The sequence below is a fragment of the Peromyscus maniculatus genome, chromosome 5, assembly GCF_049852395.1.
Source record: "Peromyscus maniculatus bairdii isolate BWxNUB_F1_BW_parent chromosome 5, HU_Pman_BW_mat_3.1, whole genome shotgun sequence".
NCBI lineage: Eukaryota > Metazoa > Chordata > Mammalia > Rodentia > Cricetidae > Peromyscus > Peromyscus maniculatus.
Window position 1 is genome coordinate 50,305,945 of NC_134856.1, and position 19,820 is coordinate 50,325,764.

The window sequence follows — 19,820 nt, forward strand, 5'->3', positions numbered from 1 at the left end:
TACAGTAGATTCTTTTTGATTATGTTTTTTAAGTGCCCAAAGCTCAGGAATACACGTAACATGTGGCCGGAGGAACATGTCTGAGCCAATACAGGTTTGGTTTCATTTGGTTCGGTTCTGAGGCAGGGTCTTACTGTGTAGACCAGGGTAACCTTACCCTTGCTGGGAATGGCCCTGCTTCTACTGGCCAAGTGCTGGGACTACAGCATGCAGCACCATGCCCTGCTCTAGCAAATGTGAATGTCAGCAGTCCGATCCTTCCTCGGATCTGAGCATGTCAGAGACGTGGTGTCCTCTTTTGCCTAGAGCCTGTGTGAAGTCATGTTTTCCGGAATCGTCATTCATTTTTCAGATTCTCTCATCTGGAGATAGCAGTAAACAGGCCAGTCCCTTCCAGAGTCAGATATTGAGCAACAGCAAGATGGACTGTTCAGCAGGATCTGAACTGCCTCCGAACTGTGGCTGCTGTTTCTCTGTCAGGCAGCTTCCTTCCCTGTAACCTCTGCCCAAGTAACCTCAGGACCCACAGCCCCTGGGCATCTGCGGTCTGATGGAAAGGGAGTCCATTTTTTTTTTCTAATGAAGAGGCCTGTGTGATGTAGCCATACCTATGTGGTAAGGCCTCAGTAGCAACTATGTGTACCCTCAGGCTGGCTACTACCCAGAGGCTCTTCAGTTCAATTCTTTTTTTTTTTTGTTCAGGACAGGGTTTCTCTGTGTAGCTTTTGGAGCCTGTCCTGGATTTTGCTCTGTAGCCCAGGCTGGCCTTGAACCCACAGAGATCCTCCTGCCTTTGCCTCCCGAGTGCTGGGATCAAAGGCGCCACCACCACTGCCGGGTCAGTTCACTTCCTGATGTATGTTATTCTCAAGTTATTATTAGAGAAGAGAAGAGTGTGGCATGGGGACAAATGTGTTTTGGGGAGATTGATCAGTCAGGTATGTGCACCCTCTTCTTGCTCAAAAGCTACTCTGAGACTGCCTGATTGGCTGACTTTTTTTTTTTTTTTAATTATGTGTCTGTTGATATATCCACACAAGTATAGGTGCCCTTGGAGTCCAGAGAGGGCGTTGACTCCCATGGAGCTAGAGTTACAGGTGGTTGTGAGCCACCTTGGCTGACGGGAGTGCTGGGAACTGAATTTGGGTCCCTGTAAGAACAGTACACAGTCTCAGCCACTTTTTGCCATTTCTCCAGCCCCCATATGGGTTGACTGTCTTCAACTCAGTAGAAATTTTCATTGTCTTGGCTACAGCTACTTGTGTGGTTCTGATTTCTTTTCTTGTTATTCTGTTTTTCCAGTCATGATAATCTTTATTCCCTCTCCATTAGTTGTATGGTTATTTTATTCTAGTCCACCCCCAGCCGAATACCTAAGCTTCTGAAGGAAGCTGAGTGAGACGGAGGAGCTGGAAGCCACCTTTGGTTTTACGTGGGTTCTCAAAATAAATGTCTGTATTCCACGCCCTGAAAGAAAATCTGGACGTGTCACCAGCCAGCTGTGCCTGGAGTGGGCTCGGCAGAGAAAGGGAGCAGTGATGCTTTAGAGTGAGAGCTAAAATGATCCAGAGGAAGAGTGGGAGGAAGCAGGCTCTGCCTGACTGTTGGAGAAGCATGTGAAGCAGGGAAGGGGCAGGTGGGCACTTAGAGAGCCTGTTCCCAAGCAGCATTCATGTTTTAAAGCCTGGCTTAGCGGCTTCTGCATTCTGCTCCACCCAAGGGTATGTTTTCAGCAATTTCCTGGGAAATGATTTCAGAGAGGAAAGAAAGGCCGTGGCAGGTTGCTCTGTAAACCATAGTATGTGAAGATCTCCTGACTTTCAGTTTAGAATAGGGAAAAAGGTGGACTGGGCTCCTTGGGTGCTTTCTGTAAGGGTGGTGAGGTGCTAGGCAGTTTCTGCTGCCATCTTTATCATCTCTTTCCTTGCCTCTCCTCTTCAGCCACGGCCTTCCTTACCCTCCTTTTTCTGTTCTTTAAAGTATTTTTATTTGTGTGCGTGCGTGCGTGCGTGTGTGTGTGTGTGTGTGTGTGTGTGTCAAAAGTGTGGGTGCTTATAGAGGCCAGAACCCGGCACTGGGTCCCCTGGAGCTGGAGGGGGACCCAGGAGCCTGTCACAGGTGGTTATGAGCTGCCACTTGGGTGCTGGGAACCGAGCTCTGCAGGAGCAGCAGGTGCTCTTAACCATGGAGCCATCTCTCCAGCCCCTCCTCCTTTCATTTGTGTGTGTTTTTTCCCAACCTTGTTTTTTGGGGGGTTTTGTTCTGTGGTGCTGAAGATGGAACCTGGGGCTTCACTTCTTGGCCCCCACCATCCTGTTTGGAATTGTCTTTTTCTTTTGTAAATCTTTAGAATATATAATTATTGTTATTATTTAAATGTAACTATTTATTAAATTTAATTATTTACTTGTTTAATATTAATGCCACCTGAATAAAGTATTCCCATGTTTCTATCTGAGAAAGGAGTGTTTGGTTGGAGTAGAGCACCCTCCAAGAAGAAAACAGAGCATGGAGTCAGCAGCAACGGCAGGAGAGTAGACATGTAGCGGTAGAGTGTGGACTGTACACACAAGACGTAGGCGCCAAACTGGCGAGTGTTTGTGACCGTAGACTGCAGGTAACTGCTTTCCCGCTGTGATTCCTGGTGTGGTGTGCCATCCTGTCTCCTCTCCCTAGCCGACTTTGAACTCACTGTCTCACAGTGCAAGTAGAAATCCCCAAGCCCTGTGGGTCTCTGTAATGAGCTGTGATGAAGGAGTTGGCCCCCGAAGGTGGGAATATGTGTGATGGTGGGTGGTTGCTGTGGGCAGGGGGTTTAGCATCCACTTGCACAAGTGTTGAGGTCTCATCTCCACACAAAGTGCAGTTCTGGCTCAGGCAGGCCAGGTGAACAATATACAAGCTCATATTGAACACGTACTGGTTCTGAATAATCCTGGAGCCACCAGGTAACACAAATGAAGAGGTTGGGAAATTAAAATTACAGGCTGAGCATCTTAAATGCCTCCAAATCCAGAACTCTTGGAGTACCAACACAAAGCTCTAAACCTTCAGATTTGGGAGCATTTGGGGGTTTTTAACTCAGCAAGGGAAGGCTGTGCAGACATTTGAGTCTCAGAGTCAGTTCTACTCCCGAGCACTTTGTCAAGGCTATTTCAGTCTGAGTTCCATTAAGTGTGACAACAGTGGTAGGAAGGGTGAGGACTTTGAGTGTCCAGGCTGCTGAGGTCTGGACACGGGGTACACTGGAAGCTGTTGAAAATGATCTGAACAAGGCAATGGTATGACTGAAGGTAAGTTTTAAAAATATTCATCTGAGCTGGGCGGTGGTGACGCACACTTTTAATTCCAGCACTTGGGATCTGTGAGTTCGAGGCCAGCCTGGTCTACAGAGTAAGTTCCAGGACAACCAGAGCTACACAGAGAAACCCTGTCTCAAAAAAAAAAAAATTAATCTGGAGACTAAAAATGTTTTTAAATTAATTTTAAAATATTAATTAAAGAGATAGCTGAATGGTTAAGAGTGAGTGCTGCTCCTCCCCTCCCCCCCAGCTGAGGACTGAACCCAGGGCCTTGCACTTGCTAGGCAAGCGCTCTACCACTGAGCTAAATCCCCAACCCCAAATGCTGCTTTTAAAGCAGACCAGGTTTGGTTCCCAGCACCTCCATAGATGCTCACAATCACATGTAACACAGATTTTAGATAATCTGATGCCCTCTTCTGCCCTCCACAGGCCATGTTTGTGGTATGCAAAAACTCGTGCATACACACACAGTATTTCAGAATAAATTTTTCATACAAAATATATATCTGGCAAAATATGCAGGATGCCATCTTTTGGGCAATTTAAGAGCTTAGAATCTGATGATGGAGACAGCTCTGAGTATGAATTGGCTGGAAGGAACTCCATCGTGGACATGTGAGCTAAGGAGTTGGGAGGCATCTTTCAGTTGAACACACGCATATCCTTTTTCTCTAATAATACTAGATGGGAAAAGTATGAGTCAATTCAAACGTGTTCTCTCTCTCTCTCTCTCTCTCTCTCTCTCTCTCTCTCTCTCTCTCTCTCTCTCTCTCTCTCTCTCTCTCTCTCTCTCTGTTGAGACAGGGTTTCCCTGTGTAGCCCTGGCTGTCCTGGAACTCAACTCTGTAGACCAGGCTGGCCTCGAACTCACAGAGATCTGCCTGCTTCAGCCCCCTGAGTGCTGGGATTAAAGGCGTGCGCCACCACACCCCACACAAAAGTTTTCTATTAAAAAACATAACTGGGGGTGCAGTGGGAAGCTATCCAAGCGCCCGCCCCCGCCATGGGGCTACTACGAAGAGCGAGTATGTGGTGGAGAGACAGGAAAGGTGGAGTGTGAGGTGGAGAGATGGGAGAGCTGGCCCCATCCTCTGACTGCTGCTGTGCCGGCGGGGGTGGGGACAGCAGAGACCTAAGCTGACCAGCTCAACCACCACCCAGGCCCAGATCCAGGGCCCTGAGTTGGCCCACCCCAACTCCCATCTCTGGGCTGCTGGAGCACATGAAGGGGCTGGTCCTGCAGAACCATAGCCACAGGATCTCCATGACCCTGGGCGACAGCAGGATATCCAAGAGGCCCAGTATGGCCAGTGGAGCTGAAGCTAGAAGCCCTGAACCAGACCAACAACTCATTGCAATGAAAGCCATTGGGACAAAAGTGTATACTGTGTGACACACCGCAGCACCCAGTGCCACTATGACAAGCATGTGATGGAGAGGCAGGAGAGACAGGAGCGGAGTGGGGCAAGTCCAGTGACAGCTGTGACTGGGGAGAGAGAAGGCTGCGATTGATTGATAGAGGAGCAGGTTGTTGCCCAGAGGGGTCGGCGAGATGGTTTTTTGTTTGTTTTTTTATCTTAATTTTTATCTTTTTGGGAGGGGAGGTTACAGGGGTGGAAGGCAGAAGGACTGGGAAATGAGTAGGATTGGGGTGCATGATGTGAAATTCCCAAAGAATTAATTAAGAAATTATGTTTCAAAAAAAACTGATGGGACTGGAGAGATGGTTCAGTGGTTAAGAGCACTCGCTGGGCTGCTCTTCCAAAGGACCCAGGTTCAATTCCCAGCACCCACATGGCAGCTCACAACTGTCTCTAACTCTGGCTCCAGAGGATCCAACATCCCCCCACAGACAGACATGCAGAAAAAAACACCAATGCACATAAAATAAATCAACCATTTTAAAAATGAAATTTCATCTTTTAAAAAGCTAATAAATTGGTAAAGGAAATGAGGTTGGTGCTGAGGGACATTGTCGGTTCTAGTCACCTAGCAGGTGCCAGTGTTCAGCAGAAACTGAATTCACAAGGGAACTAAGACGCCCGTTTAGTTTATTGATGATAAGTCTTTTGGCAAAACACAAAAGAAAAGGTTTGGGGGAGTGGCTCAGTTAGCCCCACAAAACAATAACAATACAACAACAACAAAAAGATAAAGATTGAAGCTAGAGAGAAGGCTCCGTGGTTAGGAGAGCTTTCTGCTCTTGCAGAGAATCTGAGTTCAGTTACTAACTCCCACATCAGTTCATCCACAGCCACCTGCAACTCCAGCCCCAGGGACTCTGATGCCCTCTTCTGGCCACAGTAGGCACTGCACACGTGTACGCATAACGCATACACATAAATAAAAATATTCTGCTGTAAAATGATTATACGGGCAAAATGAATAAAGTAAAAGCTGAAATTTTTAAAGGTGATTGGAGCAGTGCATGAAGAAAGAACAGAAAAAGACGATTGTAGTAGCAACTTAGATCAGGAGGAGTTGGAATTACATATTTCAGTTAAACAGTGATAGATAAATACTTTCACTGGAAACTGAAGAGAATGGAGACTTTTTGGGGGAGACCACTTAAATATCCAAATGAGCATGAGTCTTGTTAAGTGGTTCTCAACCTGTGAGTCTTAACCGTGCATATCAGATATTTACATCATGATTCATAATGGTAACAAAATAACAGTTTGAAGTAGCAACAAAAATAATTTTATGGTTGGGGTCACCACAACATGAGGAACTGTATTAAAGGCTTACAGCATCAGGAAGGTTGAGAACCACTGCTCTAGACAGTGCCATGGCATGGTCCTGATGGAGTAGGCCAGCACTGAAAACCTGGAGGGATGGCTACATCCAAAAGGAACAGAGAGGCAAGTGATGGAGTTTGAACAAAACAAGGCTTCGTTCCCTCTCAGTGAGTGGGCCGTCATCAAAGTCCCATGTTCCTCTTCAGAACCAGGGGAACATCTATGATCTGCTGGGACACGTAGGGGGCTGGTCCTGCGGTCCCTAAGCTGCGGGGTTTCCACGACACAGGGCAACAACAGGATAACAAGAGGGGGTTCCAGTGAGGGCCCAGCATGGATAGTGCAGCAGAGACCAGAGGCCTCGAAATAGACCAGTGACTGCAGTGACCACTTTCAGTAAAGATAATGGATAAAAGGGTTTACTGCGTGACTCACTGGGTCACACTACAGCTTCCATGACTAGGTTTTCCTTTTTTTTTTTTTTTTATTAAATTTTATTTTATTTTGGAGGGGAGGTTGCTAGGGCAGAGGGCAAAAACGCAGGGACGGGAAATGAATGGGACTGAGATGCATGATGTGAAAGACACAAAGAATAAATAAAAGAAAGTTTTAAAAAAGGAAGAACAGGGGAAGCCTTGGGCCAGGTAGCTAGTAATGCCTCACACCCTGAGGGCACAACAGACAGAGAGGAAGATGTAGCCCAGGACCATGTGCCTCTTAGCAGGATGCCAGAGGAGTGGGATTTCTGGTGTTGAGCAGCAGCTAGTACCTGAACCTGCCACCCATTTCTTTCTCTGATGACCCAAAGACAGGCAGGCCATCTCCCACCCCTTCTTTAGAGCCAGCTAGGAGTGATCAGCAGGAATTATGTCTGAATCCACCAAGAATTTCAGGCCAAGAGTGGACAGCCACACAAAGGACCTGAAATCGATCCCCCATAGAACCCGTGTAAAAATGCCTGGTGCGGTAAGGTAGCATGTGCTTGTAATCCCGGGGCCAGCAAGTTCCAGGCCAGTGAGAGACTGTCTAAAAGGACTGGCCACCATTCCCGAGAGTGTTACTCAAGGTGTTCTCCAGCCTCCACACATAGGACATGTATATGCTTTTAAATTTCCGGTTGACATCACTTATAGCCTGGTATGGTAGTGTGTGTAAGTATAGACCTGTCTACTCTAGAGACTGCAGAGGGAAGCTTACTTGAACCTCAGCAATCCTGAGCAACGTATTAAAAACCATGTCTCTTAAAGTACATTTTATTTTATTGTTGTTATTGTTATTGAGGGGATGTCTCATGTATGGCTGTCAGAGGACAACTTTCAGGAAATGGTTCACTCCTATCTGGTTCCAGGGATTGGACTCAGGTCATCAGGCTTATGTAGCAAGTGTCTTTACCCATGGAGCCATCTCACTGGCCCAGAATAAAAAATAAATAAAATAAAACATTTCAAAAGCTAGGCATGATGACACAAACATTCCAGGCTACTTCCGAGACTGAGGTAGATGAACAAATTCAAGGCCAGCCTGGACTACTTAGTGAGGACTTGTAAAGTGAAGTTCGGGAGGAGGAACTGGAGATGGGAGAATGATGTTTTAGGGAAAAATGAATTACACGTAGCAAAAATGTTAATGGACTAGACATTGTTAATGTAATTCTTGGCTGTATATATTGTATATACTTATTGTATATTCTTTATCTTATATTATAAGCTTCCTTTATTATTTAGACAAAAAAAGGGGAAATGTGGTGATATTGTGCCCCCCCCAATATATTGTGCACCCTAATCAACTTATCTGGGGTCAGAGAATAGAACAGCCACCAGATAGAGAGGCCAGAAAATGGTGGCACACACACCTTTAATCCTGGCATTCTGGAGACAGATCCATCCGGATCTCTGCGAGTTCAAAGCTGCACTGGAAACAACCAGGCATGGTGACATATACCTTTAAATCCCAGGACTTGAGTTCTCATATCTTGCTTGGGAAAGACTCACGCCTTTAATCCCAAAGTGATGTCAGGAAGCAGAAAGGTATATGAGTCGTGAAAACCAGGAACTAGGGCTTTTTAAGCCTTTAGGCTTTCAGCAGCAGTTCAGCTGAGATCTATTCGGATGAGAACTCAGAGGCTTCCAGTTTGAGGAAACGAGATCAACTGAGAAGTTACCGAGGTGAGGTTAGCTGTGGTTTGTTCTGTTTCTCTGATCTTTCAGCATTCACCCCAGTATCTGGCTCCTGGGTTTGTTTTTATTGATAAGACCTAACAATTTGTGCTACACAAAAACTTACAAGAATTGGGGAGGTGGCCCAGTGGTTAAGAGTACTGTCTGCTTTTCCAAAGGACCTGAGTTCAATTCCCAGCACTCACATGGCAGCTTATAAGATCTGGTGCCCTCTTCTGGCCTCAGCGGGTACCAGGCACACACAACACCAGAACTGGGGAGGTGACTTAGTTTATAAAGTACATGTGATGCAAGCCTGGGAACCCTAGTTTGGAGGCCATGCCTGCATTAACACTGGAACGGTAGGCAGGAGGATCCCTGGAGCCTAGGGGGGTTGATGACCAATCAAAAGATCTCTCACCGGTGTGTCCTCCATTTCTGGACCATAGTTCATTCCAGATGTAGTCAAGTTGACAACCAAGAACAGCCATCACAGTGAGGGGCTATATCTCATAAAAATAGGATGGAGGGCCAGTGAGACAGCCCACCAGGTCAGGGCGCTGCCTGCCAAGCCTAATGACCTAAGGGTAACCCCCTGGGCCCATATGATAGAATGATAGACTCAAGTTGTCCTCTGACTTCTACATGTGTGCTGTGGCACATGCATGCACATACTAAGTATATAAACATAATTTCTAAAAGTAAATAAAATGGAGAATGATCTAGGAAGCTGCCAAATGTTGACCTCTGACCTCTGTACACTTTCACAGGATGCATGAGCACCTTTGTGTGTGAGGACTCAGACACCCATCCTGAAAAATGGAAAGCCACAGTGCTCCCAATAGGCCCAGGTCCTATTCACTGGAGGTTTTCTCAACGTGGGTGAGGATTAGAAACAGGAGCAAGGACAAGCCTGGGAGCTGGGGAGCAGTTCTGCTGGCAGACATGCTGGCTGGGAGGGCAGATGGATGCCTGGTTCCGATACTTCTACCACCAGCCTGCTGTGATGGGTTTGTGAGACAGTTGTTGAGCCAGGTGTGGGGCACCCCTCAATCCCAGCACTCCAGAGGCAGAGACGGCAGAACTCTGATTTGAGGCCAGCCTGGTCTACCTAGTGAGTTCCAGGCTACATAGAACTACATAGAGAGATCCTGTCTTGAATGAATGAATGAATGAATGAATCAATCAATAATGATAATTGCTGGATTTTACTTTTGCAGGACGGCATAGTAAATCCAACAATAAGAAAAGATTTGAAAACTGTCCCAAAATTCTACTGTTGTCCAATCAAAGGATGTCCTCGAGGCCCTGACAGACCATTTTCTCAGTTCTCTCTGGTTAAACAGGTATGTCACTTAGTATACCCTTTTCAAAGCGGACGTGTTCATTACTTTTCTGTTGCTGCAGTAAACACCAGGGCCAGGCTGGAGAGACGGCCTGGTGGTTAAGAGCATTGGGTGCTCTTCCAGGTTCGGTTTCCAGCAGCCACATGGCCATTTAAAAATGTCTGTAGCTGCAGTTCCAGGAAACCCAATACTCTTCTGGCCTCTGTAGGAACTGCACACATATGTCACATACATGCACATAAAATAAAATCTTTTTTTAAAGTAAATAAATAAAAACCCCATGACTAAGGCACCTTATAGAGGAAGTGTTTATTTGGCTTACAGTTCCAGGGGGATGAGAGTCCGTCATGGCAGGGAAGTGCGGCAGCAGGCAGGCATGGTGGCCACAACAAGAGCTGAGTGTTCCCATCTTAAACTGCAAGCGGGATGCAGAGGGGGCAAACTAGGGAGGCACGTGGCTGTGAAACCCCCAAGCCCGTCCCCAGTGCCATACTTCCTCCAACAAGACCACACCTCCTGAACCTACCCAGACGTGCCACCAGTTAACGGGGGACCAAGCACCCAAACACCTGAGCCTCAGGAGCCAGTCTCACCCAGAGCAGCACCGTGACCTACGGATGGGGTGACTCATCTGTGCTCTCCCCACTGAGCAGCCAGAGCCAGGCTGTCTTGTGAGGAGGGAGGGAGGGATCCTCTACCCGGCACAGAGAGGATTCGAGACTGAAGAGATTGATCCTGAGGGCTGGAGGAAAGGTCCAGTGGCTGAAAGTACACGTGACTCTCGGGAGGACCGAAGTTCTATTCCCAGCACCCATGTCAAGTGGCTCAGAGCCATCTGTAACTCCATGGAAGTCTGGTCTCTCTTCTGGCCCCACAGACACTGTACTCATGTTCACATGCATGCACAGACACACATACATAAAAATAAAATTTGAAAAACAAAAGTGAAATGATTCCTAAAGTTCTGCTGGAGGGTCTTGAGAAGGGCATCGCAGAGCCTGTATGTCTTAGTTAAGGTTGCTATTACTGCGATGACACACCATGACCAAAAAAGCAAGTTGGGGAGGAGGCAGTTTATTTGGCTTACACTTCCACATCATAGTCCGTCACTGAAGGAAGCAGATCAGAAACTCCAAACAGGGTGGGAGCCTGGAGACAGGAGCCTGGAGGCAGGAGCCCATGCAGAGACCAGGGAGGATGCTGCTTATTGGCTTACTCATCATGATCTGCTCAGCCTGATCCCATGTCTTATAGAACCCAGGACCACCAGCCCACGGATGGCAGCACCCACCATGGGCTGGGCCCTCCTCTGTCAATCACTAATTAAGAAAATGCCCTACAGCCAGAGCTTATGGAGGCATTTTTTCAACTGAGGCTCCGTCCTTTAGGGTAACTCTAGCTTGTGTCAAGTTGACATGAATCTAGCCAGCACACTGTATATTCTTGGCCCACAGCACTTAATGTGTAGTTGAGAGTCTGAATACACGGATTGGTTCCAAGGCAGCCTGCCCACTCTGCATAAGGAGAAACATATGTTAAACTGAAGTTTGTCTGCCTGCAAATGCTATACCTGGTGATCGCTGGGAAGCTGGGTGTGTGGGTGGATCTTAATGGGATGCTGTCGTCTTGTCTTAATCCCAACTGTGTTTTCTGCAGCACTTTATGAAAATGCATGCAGAAAAGAAGCACAAATGCAGTAAGTGCAGTAATTCCTATGGCACCGAGTGGGACCTGAAACGACATGAGGAAGACTGTGGCAAGACCTTCCAGTGTACGTGTGGCTGTCCCTACGCCAGCAGAACCGCACTGCAGTCTCACATCTACCGAACTGGCCACGAGATCCCTGCAGAACACAGGTAAGGCACCAAGAGATGCTGCTGAGGAGCTGTGAGGGGTTGGAAAGAGGGCTTCCTGGGGAGCCAGCCACATCGGGAAAGAGCCTGTTGCTTTGAAAAGGGTTCTTTTGGAGTAGCAGCAGTAATAACAGAAGAGCCCCCTGGCCAGGATCTCTTTTTATTTTTGTGTTTGAGGCTGGGCTGATGGTCCTCCTGCTGCAGCCTCCCGGGTGCTGGGGTTGCAGATGTGTACTCCAGTGCCCAGTACGGAGCCTGGGCTGGTCAGCCTGGATGCTGACCGCTTGCTTTGTATTTCTCCTAAAGATTTTTATTTTTACTTATATGTATGTGTGTATGTCAGTGTGTGTGATTGGCACATGTATGCAGGTTGCTGAAGAGGCCAGGAGAGGACATTGGAGTCCCTGAAGCTGGAGTCACAGGTGGTTATGACCTGCCCAATGCAGGTGCTGGAAACCAAATTCAGGTCCTCTGGAAAAGCAGCGAGTGTCCTTAACTGCTGAGCTAGTTCTCCAGCACATGGTTCCTGAGGCTCCTTTCCTATTCCCATTTGAAAATGTCAGCTCTCAGCATCTTCTCTCTCGAGAAATGGATTGTTGGGCACTAAAAGTTGTAACTCGGTTTCATTTTGTGTTTACTTACATTCCATGGTGCTGAGGATTGAATTCAGGGCCTCATGCATGCTGGGTGAGTGCGCAACCCTAAGTCACATCCTGTGCTCATTTTACTTCTCTTTTGACACTGGCCCTGAACTCACTCTGTAGCTAAGGCTGGTCTTAACTTCATGCCTCAGCCTCCTGTGGAGCTAGGATTATAATTATAGGCCCAGCTTTAAACTTCTTTAAAGATCAGATTTATATTTGGTGTGATACTTTCTGCTGTAGGTATGGTACTTACAAGTTTCTTGATCTGATTTGAAAGATCTAAGTTACGGGGCCAGCGGGACGACTCTGTTGGTAAGAGTAAAGGTTCTTGCCATAAGCCTGATGACCTGAGTTTGATCCTCAGGACCCACATGGTAGAAGAAAGAACCAATTCTTGAGAATTGTTCTGAATTCCACACAATACATATGCTGTGGCACATGTGTTTACACACAATAAATAAATGTAATAAAAAAGTAGAAGAATTTTAAAACCCCAAGTTGAGGATGGGGTGTATGCCTGTAGTCCTTTAGGGGGCAGAAGCAGAAGAGGTCCCACAAGTTAAAGACAACCATAGCTATATTGAGTCCCTGGAGAGAGGGAGTGAGAATGTTAGTGAGTGCAATTCTAACTCTCAGGGATGCTGAAGGGATGCATTGGCACTGTCTGGATCCCACCTTTCCTGTGGGAAATGCCATTAATAAGTAATGAAGATAATAGTATTGTAGTCAACAAAAGCTACATTTTAGGGGCTGAAGAGATGGCTCAGCAGTTATCCAGAGAGCTTTCCACTCTTACAGAATACCTGATTCTGGTTCCCAGGACATAGGCCAAGCATCTCACAAGCACCCATAACTCCAGCTCCAAAGGACTCTATACCCACTTCCAACCCCGGTGGCCATGTACACATACTGACACAGAGACACACGCGTGCACATAACTTTTTTTTAAATAAACCGTTGTAGTTTCATTTTAAAATTGGTTTTATTTTTGTTTTGTCCCTGTTTCCAGAGACCCACCTAGTAAAAAAAGGAAAATGGAAAGCTACCTACAAAGCCAGAAGTTGTCCAGTAAAACCACTGAACCACTGAGTGAGCAACCAGCCCCTCCCCAGGACGTTCACGACCTGGAAGCATCGGCAGTCAAGCTGGTGGCGTCGTTTGAAGACTCTTGCAGCCCTCACGCCAAAAAGCAGAGCATGGCAGCGCCTCCCCGCTGCCCCCAGAAGTTGCTTTTACCAAAGCCCAAGGTGGCTCTGCTTAAACTCCCCGTCATGCAGTTCTCCCCCGTGCCCGTCTTTGTGCCTGCCGCGGACGCCTCGGCCCAGCCCGTGGTGTTAGGTGTGGATCAGGGTTCCACGGCAGGGGCTGTGCACTTAGTCCCCTTGTCAGTGGGAACCCTCATCCTCAGCCTGGATTCAGAGGCCTGCTCTCTGAAGGAGAGCCTGCCGCTGCCGAAAATTATCGGTCCTGTTGTTGAGCCAGTCGGTACAGGTGTTCCCGTGAACTTAGGGAAGAGCCCTTGTAGCCCTTTACAAGAACTAGGGAACACAGGTCAGAAGAATGGCATCTCGACCAACGTGCAGACGGATCTGTCCTACGCCTCACCCAACTTGATACCTTCCGCTCAGTGGCTTGGCCCTGATTCCTCCGTGTCCTCGTGTTCTCAGACCGACCTGTCATTTGATTCTCAAGTGTCCCTTCCTGTTAGTGTCCACACCCAGACGTTGGTGCCGAGCTCTAAGGTCACTTCATCCATAGCTGCTCAGACAGATGCATTTATAGATGCCTGTTTCCAGCCGGGTGGGATCTCCAGAGAAACCCAAACCATCAGGATGCGAGCCCCCACCGATGACCCTGTGCAGGTGGGCCACACTGGCCTGTGTGGGGACATTTTTGAAAGTGTCCATTCATCATACAGTGTCCCCACGGACAGCGTCATCAGTAGCAGTTTGGTTTCAGAGACAGTAACTCATGGTCTGTTACCTCAGAATAACCCCAAGATATTAAGCCAAGTCATTGAAAAGTCTGCACCCTTGTTACACTTCAGTGCCCAGAACAGCATGCTTCCCTCCCAGAACATGACAGATAATCAGACCCAAACCATAGATCTACTGAGTGACTTAGAAAACATCTTGTCAAGCAATCTGCCTGGTCAAGCGCTGGATAACCGGAGTCTTCTGTCTGACACGAACCCAGGGCCTGATGCCCAGCTCCCATCAGGCTCAGCCCAGAATTCTGGGATTGATTTTGACATTGAAGAGTTCCTCTCAGCCTCAAATATCCAAACTCAGACTGAAGAGAGTGAACTCGGCACCATGAGCACTGAGCCTGCCTTGGAGTCGCTGGACATCGAGACCCAGACTGACTTCTTCCTCACAGACCCCTCGGCACAGCCATACGGGTTCAGGGGAAGTTCAAGCTTCTTAGGCCTAGAGATGTTTGACACACAGACACAGACAGACTTAAACTTCTTCTTAGACAGTAGTCCTCATCTGCCCCTGGGCAGCATCCTGAAACACTCCAGCTTCTCCATGAGCACTGACTCTTCTGACACAGAGACCCAAACTGAGGGCGCCTCCCCGACCCAACACACCCCCGCTCTGGAGAGCAAGGTCCAGCTGAACAGCACTGAGACACAGACCATGAGTTCTGGCTTCGAGCCCCTGGGGAACCTGTTCTTCACCAGCAACGAGACTCAGACAGCAATGGGAGACTTCCTTCTAGCCGATTTGGCCTGGAACACAATGGAGTCCCAGTTCAGCTCTGTGGAAACCCAGACATGCTCGGAGCTGCACGCTGTCTCCAGCTTCTGAAGGTGCAGCCGGCTCCCCTGTCCTGCGGGTTTAGAAAGCGGGGACAGGACAGCTGCAGCAACTGAGGATGTAGCTGGTGGGACAGCTCTTGAGATTCTCTGCACTTCTTGGCGTTTTGTACTTGTGAACACAACTGGTGTACAAATGTGAGTGTATTATAAAGTATAAGGTGTTAATCTAAAAAGTTTCAATGTTGCCTACGTTTGCTCCTGTGTAGCTATTCTTTTCATCTTTTTTTAAAAACAGCATTTCACACTGTAAAACTTCGGACCATTTAGCCGAGGCCAAGCTTACCAGGTAGTAGGGCGCAAGCTTTGCAGCCGCTTTCCCCCGAGTATGGCACACTTGAATGGCACCTCCAATGTTAGACAACCATGTGTGGCTGCTGAGTCTTCCGCTGCCACCCCCTTGCCTTGTCACCTCCCTTCTGGCTTGGAAACACTAAGGGAAGCCCCAGCTGTCTTTAGATTTTATGACAGTCTTTACCTAGTCACTGCTGTCCCTTCTTCCCCGAGCAGTGGCTGCTGCTGGCTTTGGTTGCCATTCCTTTCTGTCTGTGAAGTCACTGGCCGGCACTGGAACAGCAAGCTCTCTGTGTAACTAGCTAGCAGTCCTTCTATAAGAGGAAGGCACCCAAACCGTGGAGACAGCGCCGTGGAGTCCCGCCATTGTGTTCATCTCGGGCTCACCCTGCGACATGGAAAGGCTTCTTGATCAACAGTCGTGAGAAGAAAGCTTTTCCATGACCAAATCTGTGGGATTGCCACATGCTAGCAGGCAGCCAGCTGTGAGCACACGGGCTAGAGGATAGTCACTTCTGTCTGGGGCCCAGGATCCCAGAGCTTCTAACTATCTGTAAATTGGCGTTCCTGTGATTCCCCATTCTTTGGGCTTACAGAGAGGCTTACAGAACTCAGGGACACAGTTATTACAGAGGGTAGAGTGGGTGGGAAAGGGACACAGGGCTTCCATGCCCTCCCCAGGCAGAGCGCCCACCGAGAATCTATATATTTAGCCTTGTAGAAACCCTCCAAACCCAGTCTTCCAGGGTTAATGGCTGCTTTGTGGTACGGGTAGAGTTGCTTAAATCATTGCCATTAATGATCAACTTAACCTTGAGTGCCACCTTCCCCAATGGGTTGGGAGATAGGGATGAAGCTGAAAATACCCCAACCTTTCAATCATGAATCATGCCTTGGTCTCTCCTGTGACTTGTCCCCACCATAACGCTACCTGGAGGCTACCAGCTACCAGTGACCTCATAGCAAGCAAAAGCAAAACATTTCTTCTAAATAGTTTGGGGTTTGGGGGTGTTGTGTGCAAATACATACTTCATATCATTACACCCACAAACATCCTTCCCGTTCCACAGTAGACCCTGGGGACTACCCACTGCTTCCTGTAATGTACTCACCGACTTGCTAAGAATTAAGAAGGAAAAGTAGGGTGAGGAAAAGACATTCCTACCTCGTCCCTTCCAGTACTTCACACTTCTTGATAGGCGCAGCATGCCTACAAAGTCTTTCCATCCACCCACCTTTCCCCTCCCCGCTTCACACACACACGCACCCACTTTTCCTTGAGGGAAGCACTTGGGTCTAGCAAGCATATTATGTGTACCTTGAGACTAGCAATTGTAGAGTAGATCCATCTAAAGTATGCTAGTCTAGATTGTGTTGTGATACATTCTTTAAAGACAAAAAGCTGTAGACCATTTGCTTCCATAATAAAGAATAGTTTCTGTGTTTTGAGGGGAGAACATGGTCCAACATGCCTTGCGGGCTCTCCGCACTAAGTAGATTATGGATTAGTAGTTGTTGCCCAACTCTCAGGCAAACCAGGATGAGCAGAGCCTGAGGAACCGTCCATTCTACCCTGGAAAGCCCTGTGCTTTCTGTGGTGTATGCTTGCGCTGCCAAAAGCTGAACCCTTAGAATAAAACCTAAGGGGGTTGATGATTCATTAGGTACATTGGTGGTATTGCCCTGTTGTATCCCATTCACTTGATGCAAAGAACTCGGTAATGGGCTGATAACACACCCAGCGGGTGAGTGCACCCCAGTAGCTAAACAGTGGTTTTGGTCACAGTGCCCGTGAATGTGAGTGTCTGAACAGACATAAAGCCTTAACTTAGATTTCCTGTTGTTTTGGATTTGTCACTGCCTTAACTCAAGCATCTATTTACGCCCTCCGGCTGAAGGAGAAATGCATGTCCGCTCGTGGCTCTTTGTAAATACAAGTGCAGCGATCTATGGCTTTAAGTTTCTGTTTCTGTGGCAATGTCTCTTTGATAGTTACAGGAAAAAAAAAATGGAGCATGTAATTGTCCTTCATGTGCAAGAACTGTCCCAACAAACCCTTAGTCACCTGAATTCTAAGGTTGTTTGTAAACACAAATTCGGTGATTAAAGAGAAACTAGAATTCTACCTTCTGGTGTGAGTTTTGTACAAACTCAAAATGTGACTCTGTTGCCCTGGCTTCTTAGGAACTCGGGGTTTGCAGAAGACAATAGTGGGATAGTTGTGCCCAGCTGCTTTCATGGGAAGATGATAGTTTTCCCTAAAAAACCATACCCCAAAGGATGGAGGGGTGGCTCAGTGGTTCAGACAGCTTGCTGCCCTTCCAAAGGACCCAGGTTTGATTCCCAGCATCCATACCACAACCACCTGTAACGAGCTTCCGGGGATTTGATGCCGCCTTCTGAACTTGGAGGGTGCCCTAACACATGTGCATACACACATTCATAAATAAAAAATAAAAATATACTCAGGCGTGGTGGTGCATGCCTTTAATCCCAGCACTCAGGAGGCAGAGGGAGGCAGATCTCTGTGAGTTCGAGGCCAGCCTGGTCCACAAAGCGAGTTCCAGGACAGGCACCAAAAGCTACACAGAGAAACCCTGTCTCAAAAAACCAGAGAGAGGGAGAGAAAGAGAGAGAGAGAGAGAGAGAGAGAGAGAGAGAGAGAGAGAGAGAGAGAGAGAGAGAGAGCGAGCTCGGGAGGAAGGGATATGCAACTTTGGGGTCAAGTGCTCTGAAGTTATGTTCTCTCATCTCACAGTTGTATCAAGACTGTTCAAGTGTCATTGATTTGACATTGGGAGAGGACAACATAAACCCCTGCACACTTAATATCCAGATGTGATGCCCATTGTTAGATGACATGAATTTTCGTCTAGTGTCTTCAGCCAGATGCTGCCTAGTACAATATTCTTAGGACCAAAGAGTGACTCAGTTGTCTGGTGCTCAAAGGGCCCTTTCTGTTGCTGGGGCCGTATTTAGCAGTAGACACACTGATGCTTTAGTTCACATATCAGGAGGCGTTGCTATGGAACAAATGGAGAGGGGTCTCAGGCTCTTGGTTCTCAAGCAGTTAATAACATGGACTACATTGAAAAGGGAGTTTTTTGGAAGGAGCAAGCCCCAAACTGGGTAAATGAACAAAGACATTGCTTGAACTGCATCAGCAAGGCTCCTTGTTCTTTCAAAAGACTTAGGGGAAAAAAATACACTATCTTACTAAGTAACGAAAACATTTGTAACATGGTTCAAAATCTACAGATTTCACAGGCTAGCCTATGAGAAGCAGATGGACTAATAGACCTCTATTAAACTTCAGTTCTTTGAAGCAAGTTAGTATCACAGGACAGAGGCCACTCAAGGACAATGGCGGCAACAAAATAAAAACAGTTTTGATAAAATGATAGTCATAGTTCATGGAGTATGTCTAAAATGAAAGTGAAGTTGAAAAAAAAATATGTATCTACGGTGACTTGTCATCTCCTTCAAAGTCCTTTGCTCAACAAGGGCAAAGACCTGTTGGGCCTCGAATAGTGAGCGTTGAAGCCTGGAATGTGCAAGTAAAACCTTGGTCTAAGCTTGGCATCTTCTTGCTGCCGCCGCCGCCGCCGCCACTGCCGCTTGCAGCCATGTGAGCTCTGCTGTCTGGTGGATGCTGCTTTCCCACGCCCCAGGTGAAATGTGCATGTATGGCTGCATCTCAAATATGCTGACTGGAACCGAATTTAAAATGGATAGTTCTCTCTTCTTTCCTGTGCTGGGCAACTTCAGAAAATGTAGAGCTCATGCTTCAAGCAAAGCATGGCAGAACTCAGTGCCTCTGAACTGACTTGCCACGGACAGATATGTAACCATTCAAATTCTCCGCAGCTGGGCTGGAGAGATGGCTCAGTGTTCTAGGGCACTGAGGACGGGGGTTCAGTTTCAGCACCCACATGGCAGCTCACAACCACCCATGAATCCAATTCCAGGGACTCTTCTGACCCCCGTGCATGTGGTATACATACATACATGCAGACAAAACACAAACATAACTAATAAATTCTAATTCTCAGCAACTTTTCTCTAAAATTGAAATTTCCATATTACATGTTTGAGGAATCATGCCAACCTTGGCAAACTGCTTTAGGAATTGTTTATACTGCTTTATTTCAGTTCACAGAAATTATTTTTGTCTCGCTATATTTGAGAGTCTAGTACTGTTAGCAAACTACACTGGTTTCCATCCCTTTTTTTTTTTTCCTTTTGCACTTTTTTATAGAAAGGTGTATTTTTGTGGTTTTGTAGACACCGAGATTCCCATCTACTGCAGGAAGAAGTTTCTCTGATGATGATTAAGCAAAGCACTGATCTCTGGGTGTAACACTGGTACTAGGAGTCATTTTATTGCTATGTTCCTTCAGCAGGATAGTAGGGTATGTTTTCCCCTAGGTCCATGACCTAGCTAGTCTCAGGTTCTTGGCCACTTGAATAGTGGCCTCTCTCTAGACCAGTTTAGCTTGTTTCTCTGTGGATGGAGTCAGTCCATCTACCAATTCTGTGATAAGTTGAGGGAGAGGCCAAAAGTGAACAGATTGCACACTCCCATTGGGATTCCCAGCCTCTAACATCGAGGGGAGCCCATGTGTCATGTGTTGAGCATGTTAGGATGGAGGTACTGTGCCTC

The 19,820-nt window shown here is 47.2% G+C and overlaps 1 protein-coding gene across 1 annotated transcript in view; it reads left to right on the forward strand.

Moving 5' to 3' along the window:
- Positions 1-17,282, forward strand: part of Atmin (ATM interactor) — a 19,074-nt gene extending 1,792 nt beyond the window's left edge. The window contains exons 2-4 of the mRNA XM_016004930.3: positions 9,420-9,545; positions 11,202-11,401; positions 13,052-17,282. Of these exons, the coding sequence (XP_015860416.2) occupies positions 9,420-9,545; positions 11,202-11,401; positions 13,052-14,855 (2,130 nt within the window). The 3' untranslated portion in view covers positions 14,856-17,282. The remainder of the gene's footprint in view (positions 1-9,419; positions 9,546-11,201; positions 11,402-13,051) is intronic.
- The last annotated feature ends 2,538 nt before the right edge of the window (positions 17,283-19,820 follow it).